This window comes from Mytilus edulis, chromosome 9 (assembly GCF_963676685.1).
Source record: "Mytilus edulis chromosome 9, xbMytEdul2.2, whole genome shotgun sequence".
Lineage (NCBI taxonomy): Eukaryota > Metazoa > Mollusca > Bivalvia > Mytilida > Mytilidae > Mytilus > Mytilus edulis.
Genome location: NC_092352.1, coordinates 85,424,469 through 85,442,346, shown reverse-complemented (window position 1 = coordinate 85,442,346; position 17,878 = coordinate 85,424,469). Strand labels below are relative to the sequence as shown.

The 17,878-nt window shown below is 30.9% G+C and overlaps 2 protein-coding genes across 4 annotated transcripts in view; one reads left to right on the top strand and one right to left on the bottom strand.

Moving 5' to 3' along the window:
- Positions 1–283: 283 nt before the first annotated feature.
- On the bottom strand, positions 284–16,921 carry LOC139489272 (uncharacterized). The gene is made up of 8 exons (XM_071275536.1): positions 16,815–16,921; positions 8,267–8,381; positions 5,454–6,447; positions 3,895–3,989; positions 2,692–2,971; positions 1,745–1,848; positions 1,222–1,327; positions 284–775 (listed from the first exon to the last, which is right to left on the bottom strand). The coding sequence occupies exons 2-8, from the start codon at positions 8,369–8,371 to the stop codon at positions 591–593; spliced, it is 1,869 nt and encodes a 622-aa protein (XP_071131637.1). The 5' UTR covers positions 8,372–8,381; positions 16,815–16,921; the 3' UTR covers positions 284–590.
- LOC139489270 (integrator complex subunit 1-like) overlaps positions 16,900–17,878 on the top strand; it is a 65,946-nt gene continuing 64,967 nt past the window's right edge. For 2 of the 3 annotated variants that reach the window (XR_011656177.1, XM_071275534.1), the window contains exon 1: positions 16,900–17,043. Coding sequence is in view for 2 of the 3 variants with exons in the window: in XM_071275534.1 (XP_071131635.1) it covers positions 17,013–17,043 (31 nt within the window). In the remaining variant the exon portion in view is untranslated. The remainder of the gene's footprint in view (positions 17,044–17,878) is intronic. The other variant, XM_071275535.1, reaches the window with a different exon arrangement.

Below are 17,878 nucleotides of genomic sequence, written 5' to 3'. Positions count from 1 at the left end.
CAGATTGGACTCATATTTTGACAGTTAAGTTAACAGTAATATTTGTGTAATACCTTTTGTAAACTTTTGTATATTAAATATTGTTAAATTTTACTATTGATTTGTGTCTTTTGTTGGCTACAATTTAAAGGCGATTTCTGGCCGTAACACAATGCATGTAAATTAGACAATTCAAATGGGTAAAAAAATCCCAAATGAATCCATATTTAATATACAGGTTTCTCCAAACATAAAATAATAGTAAAGCTGTAAACCTTGCTTGTTAAATAAAGTGTTTTACCATGGGGTGGGGGAATTAAAACACTACCTAAAGGTACCTAAATTATAATGAAATACCATGTAAAAGTTTTATTACACAGGCAAGTTTTTACAGCATTTTATGAACAAAAAATGGCAGTTCCTGATAAAAAAGAAAAGAAATGAAATGTCTAATCATGGTACATTTTTAAAATCTGACAAAATTTAGGATTTCTTAATAGTCATTTCTATCTTTACAATCATAATTGGGAAATATTACTTATACCATTATATCATATCTTTAATCTTATAAAACTGCAAATATGAGAGATGAAATAACTTAGATTCTATTATCATACTGAAGTTTGGTGTATCAGCTTGACTATAACAGCGTACAGACTGACAATACTACATATCACACCAATGATAACTATTGTCACATCCTTTATGATTATCCCATATGACGAGTCTCTACCACAGATCTTTAGATGAAACAGACACGGCAGTATGTAAGCTAACAAAGAGCTTCCTATTGCACCTGGAAAATACGAAAGAAAAGATTAACCTTTTGACTTGCAAAAATGATAAACAATTTGTGTGCTTTTTCTATGAAAAAGAAATAGGAATTAATCAAAACAGACATATGTTGTATCTAAGGAAAGTCATTATTCTGAACAACTGTGATTAATTTTTCAAATGTGGAAGTTTAATTTCTGTACTTGTCCATAAGTTTAAATAATATTAATTTTCTTGCAAAAAGATGTGTATAAAAAATTAACTTAAATCTTAACAAGTTTCTTGATAATTTTTAGATTTTACGGCTTTTTTGTACATGTAATGTACTGGAATTTCAGTGTTTTTTTGTATTTTGTAATAAATGATGCAAAAAAAGTTACACCCTTCAAACTTATTTACCTATGACTTAACATTGTATAAAACCACAATTCAATCTATCTTTAATACTGTCGTGTTGTGTATGCTTACCTGTAAAAGCGCCAACATAAGCAAAACTATCTCTAAAAATAACAGCCAATCCAGCAGTGACACAAACTACTAAAAATCTTACTAAGTTTCTTTTCCATGCAGATACCTAATTAAAATACATAAATAATTTCATTTAAATAATTTAACTTACACTTAGTAATAAAGTTTATAAATTCCAAAACAAATAGACAACTTTCAAATAATGTCCTTCAATGGAAAATTTCATCAATTATATGCGCCATTAAGAATTCAATTTTCCTATTAATTCTTGAAATACTGCATTATGTTTTTCAACTTCTTGCTCAACATGAAAAGGAAGTGATGATGCCCCTAAATGCACGAATGATTTTCTTTAAAACCAAAGTTTTTGATGGAAATGCAATGAACTCAAAGGTTAGAAGCATAGGTGTGAACTTACAAAACTCTTAAGTGACAGATCTCTGACAATTTTTTTTCAGATAGAGATTATCTGATATATAAATAAGAAACTACACATCACAATTCAGGTTGAAAAATCTCTTACCTCCTTTGGTATTAGTTTAACTAAATCAGGTGAGTCTTTTGGTAACAACATTTCTTCTGTTGAGTCATCTGGATCTTTGCCATTCTTTGGTCCACATATACTGCCTATAAACATTACATACAACGATTTTAATTTTCAAATATCAATTGATTGATTTGTTATGTTTAACTCAACATTCAGCACTCTTGGATACACACATGGATGACAGTTTTTATTGGTGGAGGAAGCCACAATGTCTGGAAATAACTTTTTATTTGTGATTGTTTTGTATCTGTATTTGTGTGTTTTGACATTCAAATTAGAAAGATCATATCATAGGGAACATGTGTACTAAGTTTCAAGTTGATTGGACTTCAACTTCATTAAAAACTATCTTGACCAAAAACTTTAACCTGAAGCTGGATAGACTAACAGACAGACTAATGAACGGTACGACGAACAAACAGACCAACAGACCAGAAAACATTATGCCCCTCTACTATCTTAGTGGGGCATAAAATTGAATGACTGTGTTTTGTTTGTTTGTTTGTTGTTGTTTAATGTCATTTTCTGCCTTGTATCAAAGCTGTTTGTTGTTGTTTAATGTCATTGTCTGCCTTGTATCAAAGCTGTTTGTTGTGTTTTTAATGTCATTTTTCTGCCTTCACACTTTTTGTACTTTACACATTTGTATCAAAGCAGCTAGTTTATATTGATAGAGGAGACCAGAGTATCCAAAGAGAACCATGACCTTCTGCAGGAAAATTTGGCAATCCCAGTCAATTGAGATAGAAGTCCAAAAAACCTGACTATTTGTGCTTGAATGCCAGTTGCAAGTATAATGTAAAAAGAATAAATAGAATGTATGGATAAAAATAATATTTACTGAGGCTAATTAATGGCAAAAGTATTAACTTTTATACACTTTAAGCCAGATAGAATGAATTATATACAAATAAATAACTTACCGTTTGAAAATAGAACTAATTCTATCATTTCTGTCACAGGGTATATCTGTAATGGAAAGGTCAAGGCCACACCTACTATTACACAGATATTTATAGAAAAGGCAAACCAGCTTGCAGACGGAATGTTCAAGTTCAACATCTGTTCTACTCCACCACCAAATCTTAAATATCCCAGAATTCCAAAGCTTCCCAGTATGACTGACAAAACAAGTATGGCCCCATGTAAAAATGATGCAAAGTTGTGTCTGTTTCCTTCCATACTTGATTCAACTGGAACAACCTATGAAAATAAGTGAAGAGATTGTAGTAAAATACTGTGGATTTATAGATTATTCTTGATCATCTCAACGAGATTGATTTTCTTGCTTGAGCCGGGACAGCGAAAGCGAGAAAGGCAATCGAGTTGAGATGATTAATGATAATCTGTTTATCGCTATTTTACCTATGACGATGTTGTCAATTTCATGTCAATTTCGTTAGCAACGCCACTTGCCTGCTTAGTTTCTAGCGATAATTTTTCATCTCAAGTGAGTAGAATGATATGAAAAATTATAACAAAAAAAGATCAAAGGAAAAATGCACAAAATAGCGATAATCATTATTATTCATTGGATACCAATTTTCGTGGGTTTCGTAGATACAGGTGAACCACGAATTCAAATGTTTGCCAAACAAAGAATTTCTATAGGCTTTTTATACAGAGATAGGCAATACAACGAAATCAAATATCCAAGAAAATATAAGTTTTTCCTCAATCATCGAAAATTGATACCCACGAAAATAAATGAATTCAAAGTGTATAAATGTACAATGGTATAAGGAATTGTAAACATGGTCAATACTTAAATAGTTTTTCTAATTGACACACAAATGAAATACATGTACAGTAGCTCTGTAGTTTCCCATCAAGATCATCAGGATTTCCTTACTTAAATATTTTAAAAATAACTGGTATAAAACATTTGACTTGATTCTAGAAGAATTTCCAGAATATAAGACGTTATAAAATGTTGCACAGCACAGGTTTGAATAGTTTTACTAAATGGTATTTACTCGTTCATTATATTGTCATAACTAGCAGACTTTGTTTTTAAACTAACAAAAGTATGAATAGTTCTAGTTGAAATTTAAAATGAACATAGTGTTAAGACCTGTATTTGTTAGTATATGTAACACTTGTATAAGTTATTGTATGTAACTTACTAAGCCAATTCCTTCAAAAGCTGCTGTTACCTGTCCAAAAAACACAGGGAATCCTTCCCAGTTAAAATAACCAATATCAGGATGAACTTCAAAATCTGTGAATATAAAGTCTTGTAGGTTAATAAAGAGGTTTCTTATGTAGAAAATAGTGGATTAAACCTGGTTTTATAGCTAGACAAACCTCTCACTTGTCATGTTGTATGACAGTTGCATGAAATTCCATTTAAGGAACAGTTCATTTTAAGTCTTGCTCCTATAAATATTGTTATGGGACTAGACATCTAAAAATCTATTCTTTGTTTGTCACACTTGTCTGTTCATGTTATTTTTGGGATAAGTCATGTTAGTGATCTATAGCTAGGCAAATTTCTGTCACTATCCAAAAAAAAAATTTCTTTGAGTACCTGACTTTACCATGTTCACAATCAGTTTTCAATAAGGTTCATGTTGCTCAATTTTTATTTATGTGTGTATGTTATGTTTTGTGGACTGCTGTTTGTCTTTTTTCCTATTTCTATTTTGGCTACAGTATTGTCCATATCATTCTTAGACTTATAATTTAGATTTGATCTTCTCATATATTTTTATAGTAGCAGTTAAAATGTCCCTATTCATCCTAGTTATCCCTACATTATTCATAAATTGATGTTAGATTCTGATTTGTAAGTCTGATAGTCGTAAGTGTCAGTATAAAAATCTTTCGGCTGAAGTCAGGTGCTCAGAAGAGCATGTACATGATGTAGAAATTAAAAAAAATACACATAATAATTATAGCGAAAAAACATAAATCAAATGTTGAAAAACTAAAATCATTATTTCGTAATCATGATAAGATCATGAAAATTTATAAAAATGAGCTTTATTATAACTTATTTCAATTCTACATGTTCTAAATCAACTCTTTTTGCTTGTTACATTTAGTTCAAAACATACATGACGTAATATTTGTTTTTTACTAGTAAAATTTCCCATTGATACATGTGATAGATGCTAATTTTACATTAACATGATTAATAAATGCTAATTTTACATTGATAAATGCTAATTTTACATTGATAAATGTTAATTTTATATTGATAAATGTTAATTTTATATTGATAAATGCTAATTTTACATTGATAAATGCTAATTTTACATTGATAAATGCTACATTGATAAATGCAAACTTTTTGGCAATGAAACATAATTTTGCACGTAGATCATTTCATTCTTTTTTAATGTGGTTAAACTACTTGAAGATGAAAACCACTGTCTAAGTGTGTTTAGTTAAGTACGATAAGTAGGATATCAATATCATGTCTGAGTCAGCAACCATTAATGGGTTCAATAATAATACAGGGTCAATGTTACATATCTGCTTAAAGCTTTTTACAAATTCATGTATGCTATTATCTTCTTCAACTATAGTTAAAAAGGTTGTAATGTAAATGTGTCAAAATCTTGCCAGTCTATTTGCATTATCATAATCTTTTATTACAGTTATGTTTCAACACAATTATCAGAAAAAGAATGCCTAGTCTACAAATCTTTAGTCAAGCAAGACAAATATAAAGACTTACCTATAACCAGGAATATAAAAACAGCAATACAACCAGTAAATATTGAAATATTGGCCAACACACTGATGAAAGACATTTTACGGATTGTTCTTATCATAGCAAATATGATAAAAAGAGGCAGCGGTAATGCCACTAAAAATTTGAGAGATGGCGCTGAAGACTGCTGAACAATACTGGAAATCTCGGAAACATTTCTTGTTGTTGTCGTTGAAGGTAGCATGGTTGTTATTGAACTATTTGTAGTCGTTGTTTTTGAACTATTTGTGGTTGTTATTATTGAACTATTTGTGGTCGTTGTTATTGAACTATTTGTTGTCGTTATTGGTGATGTGGTTGGTTTTGTTGTTGAATCTGGTGAAATGGTCGGTATCACTGTTGATGCATTGCTCGCTGTAGTTGGTGTGATTGGTACAGCTGTTGTACTGTTCCCTGTTGTAAATGGAACGACAGAAGTATTGGAAATAAAATTATTAATATCTCGATCAAATAACTGGCGTACATGTCTATCATGTTGAAGATATAAATCTGAAGCATTTACATCTGTTTTACGCGCTATAACACCGTGACAAATTGGATATGCATTTCCTGTCGAGTTGAACGGCATGGAATTATCACAGTATATAAAGGGAAACAAAGAATGTATCGTATTTCCGATGAATATAAAATAAGCAACACAGAACCCAAACTGTGTGATCGCAATAAAGAAATTCACAACATATAACCCAGATTTTCCAAATGCATTCCATCCAACATCGCCATATGACATGTGACGCTTCATATGTTCTTCGTGTTCACGAGCTTCCTCGTATTCTATTTCAACGTCAGGTTCACTTAATTCTTCAGAATCGCTAGTTGCCATATATTGTTTACTGGGTTTTGACTGAACTTTCACATCATTTATCGTGTTCTTGATTGCTCTGTATTTTGTTTTCACTATGAGATGACAACAATGGTCTGTAAGTGCGGCTACAAATATTAAACCAATGATTCCAAGCTGCAATAAGAAGAATGGCAATTAAATATTTTGATACCAAATTCATAATATCTTCTCTTATTAAATAATTACATACAAATCCTAATTTTGATGTGGCAATTTTTAATGCATGCTTAATAAGCTTTGACATCTTTTAATCTAATGTGCATGTTGAACAATAAACTAGAGCTATAGAGCCTGAGTTGCTCACCTAGGTCTATGTACAACTTTAACAATGGACGCTCTCCAACATTTTACTCTAGAATGTGATTCCCGACTAAGAGATAACTCCTATAACATACTTACGGTAAGCTAGTCAATTCAGAATTTTTGAATCATTTTGTATATGGAAATGGACAATTTTTTTAAAACTTGGTTTGCCAGGGGAATGCATACAAGATATTGGTATATGAAAAGCAATGCTTATTTGAGATATATTGAACAGGGCCTATCTAGCAAGTCTGAAGCTTTGCAGAATTTTGGGGCAGCTTTACCTTTATAATGTGTTAATATTCATGATATTACAATGATCTTGTAAGAAGGAAAATTTTTGACAAATTTTATACTTTGATTCTTATTACATGTATTTTTATTTTATATATATATATTTTTTTTTCTATCTTTCCTTTGGATCCTGGAGTAGTGGTTTTCATATTCTACTTATAGCAGTTAGCTTATATTATGTCTTTTTGCTTTTTAAGACATGCTTTATATTCATTGCTCTAATGTTATATGTGTAATTGTGTTTATTTGATACTTGTAATAAATTGTTGCACCCAGTACTCGTTTTATATGAAGTTCATAGTAAACATATCTGACTTTTTTTTTTTTTTTTATACATGCATCTGAGATATTTATTTTGAAGCTTCGTCACCTTGAACTTCGTGCACTGCATATAGTACATGTATCTATCATTTCACTAATATTCATATCAAGTTCAGTTCACTTATGAGTCTGATAAATATCTCAATGTCAGATGTCAATGACTTGTGTGTGTCGACAAATGTGCTTACAGAAACAAAATTATTACTAAACTGTCCATGGTAGATATGGTTTTATATAAGAGAAGGGCGAAAGATACCAGAGGGACATCCAACTCATAGATCAAAAATAAACTAATAATGCCATGACTAAAAAAGAAAAAGACAAACAGACTAATAAAGTACACAAGACACAACATAGAAAACTAAAGACTAAGCAACACGAACCCAATTAAAAACTGGGGGTGATCTCTTATATTAAGATTACCCTTACCAGTATGTTTTTTAAACATATAAGTATCCTGGGTTATCATTGTTTAATACCAAGTATATTTTTCATGTATGTGACAAAGAAAATTTTACCAAATACTCCTCATGAGCATGTGATATGCATCTAGTCAATAACATAAATTGAAAAATATTTATTTGAAACTACATAATTATATATTCAGTGTCATGTATGATTTGATATCTCAAATAAACAGATATGTTTTAGACAATTCTTCATTTTCAACATGTTCAATGTCAACTGTCTGGTTTGTAAAAACCAACTTAAAAAGCCTTCAAAGTATTTTTTTGAAAACATGTGTTTTCATATACTATATAGAGCAAAATGATGCATATGACACGATAGGAACCTGATTGTTTCTTGTTTTTCTTCTACTTTTTTTTAGATTAGACTGTTGGTTTTTCTGTTTAAATGGTTTTACACTAGTAATTTTTTTGGGGCCTTTATAGCTTGCTTTTCGGTGTGAGCCCCTCCCCCTTGTAGGTCAGTCAGCGGTCCCCCCTTATGAAAAGTTCTGGATCCGCCACTGTATCATAATCTATATGATAAATATCTAAGTTCATTTACTTACTCCTAATCCACTCTGGTAAAAAGCAAATGACACACCTAAGTAATTGGAGCCAATGAAGGCTTTCACCATGTTGGCAAAATCTCCCATATGTGTATACCACTTCATCTTGTTTTATCTGCAAATAAATAAAAAAAAAAATGTAAATTCAAAACTCCTATGCATTCATTATTAAAAGTATCACCTCTGTTTATTCCAAAACATGTATTCTAATTTTTTTTCTCTATAAAATCTATAATCTGAGTTGATGAAGTTTTGAAGTGGGTTGCAGATTCAAAGGGAAAAGATGCACCCCCTTTTATTGGATTTTTTTGGGCATAAAACCATCCACTTAGGATGCTTTACATATCTTATTTATGGAATAGATAATAATTAATTCCTTTCAAAAATAATTAATTCCTTTCAAAAATTATAGTGAATCCAAAAATGGTGTATATTTCATAGATATGAAAAATGCTATTGAGTTCAGAAAATAATCTGTGAAACTCATAATTTCCAAGATAATAGCATGCATCAATTTGCTAATGAAGTAAATTAATGATTATAATCAATGAATAGCCACCATACACTAATTAAACAAAAATCTGCTATTATTCTTAACATAAAAACCTACCAGCATTAGCATCTGCAGATTACTTGTAAATGAGTAGATATCAATGTGTTGTGGGAAAAATAAGCTATATATGGAAAAATTCATTGTTTTAATGACTAAACATGCTATATATGACCTTTTAGTAACCAGTTGTTTCCTGTTACTTAATCTTTGTTGATTATTCATTAATCTAAACATAAAAATATCATTCATATACATATACATGTAGTGTGAACGTACCTACTTAAGTTAATGAACTCTTTCTGTACCTGGGTTCAAATTACAATTATCAAATATGCAAGTTTTGTACATGTTTATGGACAGATGTACTAAGATAAAAGATCATTAAGAACATGAACTTCATCTTCAAAACTAGGACACAATTTTATTTTAACTCCCTCCCAGCCTCTGTATGATTAATTTAAAATTTAAAGGATAATGTTTAAAACCAGAGATTTTTATCTATATGGGAGGATCCAGTTTAGGGGGGAGGGGCACAAACTGCAAAAAGAAAATATTGTTAATGATCTCAGGCTCTTGAACGATGACTCCCGTTTGTTATCTTTATAACATTTGACGTCCTATTTTTATGACATTAAACAATTGAACTTTGGAACTTGAAACTTTGTATCTATTTAGCTTTGTGCAATTAGAGAAACATGAGAAATAATTCATAAAAATTTTACTTTGACACAAAGATAAAATTGAAATAATATTCCGTTAGAAAATTTTCCTCTGAAGAAATTCTGTGAGGCTGATATGTTTCTTCGAACAAGGTTATCAATGGTAACAAAAACATCATGGACCATGTTGACCTTTCAGAATTGCCATCAGACATTTGACATTTGGTACCTATTAATTTTATTTGTCCAGGACCTTTTTGTTATAAATTATATATTTAAAATTGAAACCACTTACTGGTCATCAGTGAATTAGGATCACTGTCTGCATAAAAATATAGTATATACCAATACACATAATTAACAGCGCCTGGTGATGTTTGATAGCCTGACCGGTTTCGGTCCATAAAGGACCTTCATCAGAGGCAGAATGGTGGATTAATGTTTGCACCCTATTTATATAGATATGGTAACCGGCGGTTGGGTTAACCGGCGGTTGCGTTAACCGGCGGTTGAGTTAACCGGCGGTTGAATTTACCGGCGGTTGAGTTAACCGGTGAAAAATCTCAGTGGGATTTTCCATGGTTACAATTATCTATATTTAGCTAATGTTCATGTTACAGTAAACTTTTTGACATGTTACGGTAAACATTTTTACACTATACGGTAAACATGTGACCTGATGATATAACCATATTTGGGCTTTAGCATTGGATAAAGGGTGTTTTAATAATTTAAGAAGTACATAGTAATCATAATTTTAGTCTTGATCTTTGGCTAATGATCCACCTAAATATCAAGTCTTGATCACTGTCTGCAATTCAAAAATGACTTTATAATAAATGTATGATTATAAAGATATACAAGCATATATATATATGTTTCCATGACACAGGAACCAAACATAATTAAATATGCAAAAAATTTCTAGGGGTCAACATACTGTCTTTCAAAATCTGAGATCAAACAAAACAAAACTTTATTTTAAACAAGAATGTGTCCTCAGTACACGAATGCCCCACTCGCACTATCATTTTCTATATTCATTGGACCGTGAAATTGGAGTAATATCTCTAATTTGGCATTAAAATTAGAAAGATCATATCATAGGGAACATGTGTACCAAGTTTGAAGTCGATTGGACTTCAACTTCATCAAAAACTACCTTGACCAAAAACTTTAACCTGAAGCGGGACAGACGGACGAACGAATGGACGGACAGACAGACGGACAGACGGACGGACAGACAGACGGACGGACGGACGGACAGACGGACGGACGGACGGATGAACGGACGCACAGACCAGAAAACATAATGCCCCTAAAATAACAAGTTGAGAAAAGTATATAAATCAGATATAAGAGAAATATATCTGTTCCAGAAATTCATCATGATGCAACATACCCTAAAGTCTCACGGGGGGGTCTCTTCCTATATAAAGGTATATACATATGTGCCGCTGGAATGGGTCCCTTTTTTGATCTGTCAAATATATCAATGGGGTGCAATTTTACCGAGGAAATATATCAATAGGTAGTAATTGACCGATATAGGTACTATTTGAGCTGATAAATATATGAATGGGTTATGATTTCGCTGTGAAATATATGTATAGGTAGGGATTTCACAATTATTCAATATATGAATGGGGGTTGTTTTTAAAATCCCAGCTGCACACCTGTACCCAAAATCCCATGTTGAGACCCCCCCGTGTAAAGTCTAGATGGTTACAAAATTTTCCTATGATTTAATAATTTTTCATTGCCTGCCTTATATATGTTATGTTGAAAAGTGAACTTTGATTATCAAATAAGAAATAAATTTTCCAGAGAACGCTTGATATGTATTTGTTGTGTTTACATGTATGTTGTAAATAATGTTTTAATTATAGATATTTATGTACATGTCTCTATAAATACTATCCAAATAAAAGGGTAAATAAATAAACAGATGCATAGCTTTGTTGCAAATACTGTCCAATATTTAGGTGTCAAAGATAAAAGATAAATCTTAAGCCCAATTGTGGACATATACATGTATACAAACAAATTTTATCAGTATAACCATTAATATCTATTGACATTATGATATACGTCATCAATTCTCATCAATCGTGAAAAATTTCCATTGATGAAATCCAACAACATGTATCTTTATAGTGTATCAGATCATTAAAAAAAAGGTTATTTTCTAGCGTTATATTGAAACCAAATATTTCAAAACCAGATTCAAGCCATTGACAGAGGAAAAGGGGCAGGAGAATAAGCATAAATATTTTGAAAGTTTCAATTTCTAATGAAATGATTAAATGTGGTATGTCAGTATTATTAGAACCCCTATCAAAACTTTTCAATCTAGTATTTATGAAAGGCAGCTTCCCAAAATTATGGAACAAAAGTCTGATTACTTTAATTCATAAAAAGGGAAACAAATCTAACCCCTCTAATTATAGAGGTATCTCATTGACTTTTAATTTGGGAAAATTATTCCATAAAATTATACACACTAGACTTATGAAGTTTATTAACACCAATAATTAATCTGATAAATGAAAATCAGATTGGCTTCACAGAAAAAGCTAGAACAGCAGATCATATCTTCTCTGTAGACAATTATAGAAGACTAAAAAAAAGAAAGTTTTTGCAGCGTTTATAGATCTCCGAAAAGCCTTTGATACTGTCTGGAGGGAGGAGGGTTTATGCTGCATCCTACTCCAAAACAGACTTCCAGGCAAGCTTTTTAATGTCATCCAATCAATGTATAATGAAAACAAATGCAGAATTAAATTTCAAAATGGTATTAGCCATGAATTTATATCAAATTGTGGAGTAAAACAAGGGGATGTACTTTGTTTAATATTTATATAAATGGCCTTGTAAATGACCTTGATCATGCAAACACTCAACCAATTATTATAGGAGATGTCAAACTAACATCATTATTATATGCAGATGGCATTATTCTATTGTCTGAAACCCAAGAAGGGCTATACAGAATTAACTAAATTTTGTTCCCTATGGAAACTTGATGTAAACAAACAAAAATCAAAGATTATAATATTCAATTCTAATGGAAAATCTCATTGTAATTATTTTAAAGTAGAAAACGAACAACTTGAGACTGTTAAATCATATTGTTACCTTGGAATAACTATAAATTGTTCAGGAAGTTTAAGTCATTCAAAAAATATCTTATAGAAAAAGGAAGAAAGGCTTGGTTTAAAATAAAAAAAAACAGTCTCCTTAGATAATTCCTGCAGTATGCTTGAAAAATTATTTTGATACTTTAGTTGTTTCAATAACTCTTTATGGAAGTGAAGTTTGGGGTGTAAGCCAAGTGTTCAAAGATTCAGATCCATTTGAACATTTACATATGAAATTTTAGGAGTACAGTGCAAAACAACAAATGTAGCCTGTTTAGCTGAGACAAACAGAACCCCTTTGTACTTTATAATTCAGCTTTCAGCTATAAAATTTCTAAACCACATTGTGAACTCCCCTAACACTTTAGTCCATAAAATATATAATAATGTAGAGAAAACAAGTAAATGGGTTAACATTGTTAAAGACTGGTTAAATAAATTAGGTTTTGGTCATCTCACTTTTGATGCTATTAATTTAAAATATCACATAAATACTATCCAACAAAGAATCTATGACCAGGCTTATCAAATTATAAATTGCTCTATCAATAAATATGAAATTTAAATTTCTTTTGTCATACTAAAAGAATTAGAAAAAGGACCCCATATATTGATATATATGTAATCTCAAAACTGACCGATCAGTTTTCAGTAAATTTAAACTAAGTGCCCATTCTCTAGCAATTGAATGAGGGTTATACAAACATTGAAAGAAGTAAACGCATATGCTTATCCTGTAACAGACAAGAAATTGAGGATGAATACCATTTCTTCTCAATCTGTCCATGCTATACATCATTGAGGGAATCCCCCGATACCTATATACAAAATATTAATAAAAATCTTAATTTCAATTTTATTTAAATTGCAGTCTGCTATAACACTGAAACATTTGACTGCACTTTTAAATTGCAGTCTACCAGTCATTATAAAAATCACCATAAAGTATATTAATGATTGTTTTTTATTGAGAACATCTATATAGCTGTATTTCTTTTAATATGCAACCTAATTTTTGTTTGTGTTCTTTTTTTAATTGTTCATGAACATTAATAATGTGTTAACTGTTGATATTTATAGTCTTTTTCTTCTTCCCTGTAAATACCACTGTCATTCATATATAATTATAATCAATTTAACTATTGTCAATTTATACATAATGTCATGCCAAAACCACTTAATGTAAATGTGTTTGTGCTAATAAATATTGTCTATTGTCTATGAATTATGCAGGAAATTGATGTTCATCCCTCTACAGGAAGCTGCATATAGTGTGAGGCTTTCAGAATAGAGAATAAAGAACAAAACATTAAGAATAGAGAATGGAGAAAATTTGGCAAAAACATATAGGATAAAGAAAACTGAGACATGTTCATGATTTTAAAAACAATAGGATTCTAAAATATAAAGAATAAAGAACAATGACCATTTAAAATAATAAAGACTATATATATAGACAATTGGCCTAAACAATTAATAAATATGTATACAAATATGACAAATATGACAGTCTTCACGATGAACTATAAAAACTACAGGCCTGGAGCTCAATTTTTGAAATTTTTTTATTAGATTCTGTTGGCCTGTAGATATGATTTTTACAGGCCGAGAGTAATTTTACTAGCCTGGGCTGTCTCGGGTGCCACTCAGCGTGAAGACTGTTTCAAATATGGAGAGCATCATCCAGATCTGCATAAATTAAAGATCTTTTTCATCTGCACTCAAACTCAATGAACATACTTGTTCACTGGGTTAATCAATACCATCTGAAACTTTGTGAGTATGAAATCAAGGATGTGATAAAAATCCTTGATGAAATGAAATACATTCTTTTTTTAATTATATGATATCAAAGATTTGACGATATAAACTATGTTATAGAGCAGCAGTACGATGAAGAAAAAAAATCAGTTGGTCGAATTGTGTAATGGTCTATTTGAGTTCAATTGGGTAACCCATCACTCCGGACCTAACCAACAGTATATTGTATTGTATAAATTATATAGGAAGTAAATTACACATCATTAACTTCCTTGGTTTTTTAGTTGCTCAGTTTGTGCTAATGTTTTGTTTGTTATTCTTTATTTTATAAGAAAATTGTTCAATATGAAATGTATCAACATTATTGAAATCTATGATAAATAAAATATATCGTTTAGTTTTACACTTTATCAGCAAAAAAGGTTATCTTTGAAAACAGGGATATCATGTTCTACAACTCATTATTTATAATTTGTATGTTTTGCATTTGAAGGAAGACAATCTATGTACAGATTGGTAATACATGATGTTGTGAAATTTATTGATGATCACTTATATTCACTTTGCTAAAAGTCCAAATAAAACAGTTTGGGTATTCATTTTGAGGAATAAAAAAAGACTAAGGACAGAAACACTAAGCAAAAGTATTTTTTATCTTTGACTTTTACAAAACGTCATAGGCTACTGATAAAGGAGATATGTTATGACTGCAATTGATATATTTTTAAGATACATGAACATATAAAAAGAAGATGTTGTATGATTGCCAATGAGACAACTGTCCACAAGAGACCAAAATGACACAGAAATTAACAACTATAGGTCACCGTACAGCCTTCAATGGTGAGCAAAGCCCCTACAGCATAGCCAGTTATAAAAAGCCCTGAAATGACAATGTAAAACAATTCAAATGAGAAAACTAACGGCCTTATTTATGTACAAAAAATGAACCAAAAAAAATATGTATTAACACATAAACAAACCACAACCACTGAACTACAAGGTCCTGACATGTAGCTTATAATTTAACTTGAAATACATATACATGTACATGATGTATAATGTTAAAATTCATAGTTTCATTTGTTGATTGTACATGTATATTGAGAAAATTAGTATCAATAGCTTGATACAATAATTTTTTACAAATTAAATGATTTTTTTGCGGCAAAATTGTATATTTTATGCCTTTTTTATGTATATGGCTCTGATCTGGTTGTAGATTAACATCTAAGAAATAGTTAAATTCATATTTATGATTTGTGTCAACATTATTGTAACAATTATAAAAATCATTGTAATAAATTGTTTTGCTCTTCATGGGCCCTTTAATTGGAATAAAAATATCTTATCTTATATATAATTGTTCATTTATTTACAGCAGACAATAACTGACTGTCAGATCAATGAAAAATACATATTATATTCATTTTACCAAGGACTTGTACAAAAAAAATGTATATATAGTAAGACGATACAAATTCGTGATACTGTATTACGATATTTTCATTTATGCACTTTTGTTTCTTAACAGAACTACGATTTAGTCAGGGGCAAAAACTTGAGGCAAAGTAGCATAAAAAGGGATAATATACATGACACATTTTTTAGCTGGAGTATGGGGTGTGAAGTGCCAGTGGTAGTATATATACTAAGATTAGAAGAATGGAATTTAGAGTTATATATAGCCTAGGGGAAGGGAGTGGGTATATGGGGTAGGAAATTTTGGAATCAGGGGACCCACTTTAGTCCTCTAGTAGAGATTAGTAATGGGAGTACCTTCATGATGAATATAAACAATAAAAGTTCTTGCCAAATCACGTTCACAGTAATTTTTAGTGCATGACAATAAAATTACACTTTCTTTTAGGCGATCAAATATTCGACTAGCTGATTTTGACGCATCACTCTAAAAAAATAATCCAAAAATGATGTTAAAGAAAATTTTGTTGAGACATCTGACATCATGATAAGGATATTTTGACAAATCAAGGTAAAAGTTCAACCAATTTGACACTAACATGACTAACCACTGGTGGATCTAGAAATTTTCATAAGTGGGGGCCCACTCCTGTCACGCTTCAGTGATTCTCTATATAAGCAAATTTTCCCCAAAAAGGGGGGGTCACTGGTCCCCAGGCCCCCCTAAATCCGCCTCTGCTAACATGACTAACACTGGGTTACAGTAGCCGAGAATGACAGTTTGATGTCTGAAGGTAAAGGAAATTACTACCTTTCTCATAGAGTCTACTGACAATAAAATAAATATACATAATTTGTTTACTTTAGTTTATAAATATAAAAAAAAATTATGTCTGACTTTGTTCAGTGTAGCATAGCCACGCCATATGCCAAGCACTTTGATCAGCATTATGGTAAACATCTTAACAATCAATGAAGAATGCTGTTTAAACCTATATCTGTTATTTTTATACCTTTGTGTTTTTCTATTTGTAAATATTTACAAAATATATACAGAGCTATTTTCTGAGTTTGTCAGGTTTTTGTTATTGTCAATATAAACACTTCCTCGACGTTGCTCAATCGAAGTCGTTTGAACGCTTTCAGGTGGCAAATGCAAAGGAGAAACTTTTATTTGTAATTCGTTTAAGTAAGACAAATGAACAGCTGAAATGTCTGGTAAAAGACCAGCAAAAGGGAAAGGTAAAAGACCAAAACAAAAAATAGAACCATATTGCGATATCCGTCTGTGGATTAGTACTACGAAGGTTGACACCCCCCTTTTCTCTGCAAAATATTCCAAATAGATATTGCAATTTGACCATTTTGTTTTCTGATTGGTCTAAGAGAATGAGAAAATAGAGCCCTCAGTAAGGGTTCTGGAATTGGATAATTTGCTGAAGATGCAAAAAGTAGGAAATACATGTAAGATGTGTTCGTACCAACATTTGACAAATGAGCCTCTCAAATGTGTATAATAACCTTAATGCTATTTGGAAATCTGTGCCTATTGACCTAAGAATCTGTGCTGCTGGAACTATTGACGTCATAGCCCAAATAATTATGACATTTTGAAAAGCTATTATATTTTTTTTTCTTTGACGTATTACGTCTGTAAAGGTGCTAAAGCAAAACAATATAATACCAACAGCCTATCAAGACATCATAATTAGTTGGACTAGGAACATGTGTGATGTCCAGTAAAAGCTGACAATAGCGATAAGGTGCATTCATGCACTTTCTCCTATAAATATTCTACATCACAGTAAGAATTTGTTTATTAAATGACATCACTGCTCTTTAACGCTTTCGGGTTGATCTGGCCCCACGTCGATCCGGCCCCACGTTGATCCGGCCCCAACAAAATATATATTCATCAGGAATAAAAATAAAGATATATATATATTAATAGTAATTCATAAATGTTTATGATTTTTATTATAATGTAAAAGGTGTACGTAAAAAAAATAAAAAAGGCCTTTTAAAAATATTTTCTTTAGATGAGTATAAAACAACCAGTTTGATCATGTTTTTATTA

Bases quoted from the DNA above. Each gene is read 5' to 3' on its own strand.
- LOC139489272 (XM_071275536.1), bottom strand. From the start codon at position 8,371: ATGAAGTGGTATACACATATGGGAGATTTTGCCAACATGGTGAAAGCC. The intron at 3,990-5,453 runs GTAAGTCTTTAT...TTATATTCACAG, and splicing joins TTTTATATTCCTGGTTATAG to ATTTTGAAGTTCATCCTGAT. The intron at 1,849-2,691 runs GTAAGTTATTTA...TAATGTTTATAG, and splicing joins ATTAGTTCTATTTTCAAACG to GCAGTATATGTGGACCAAAG.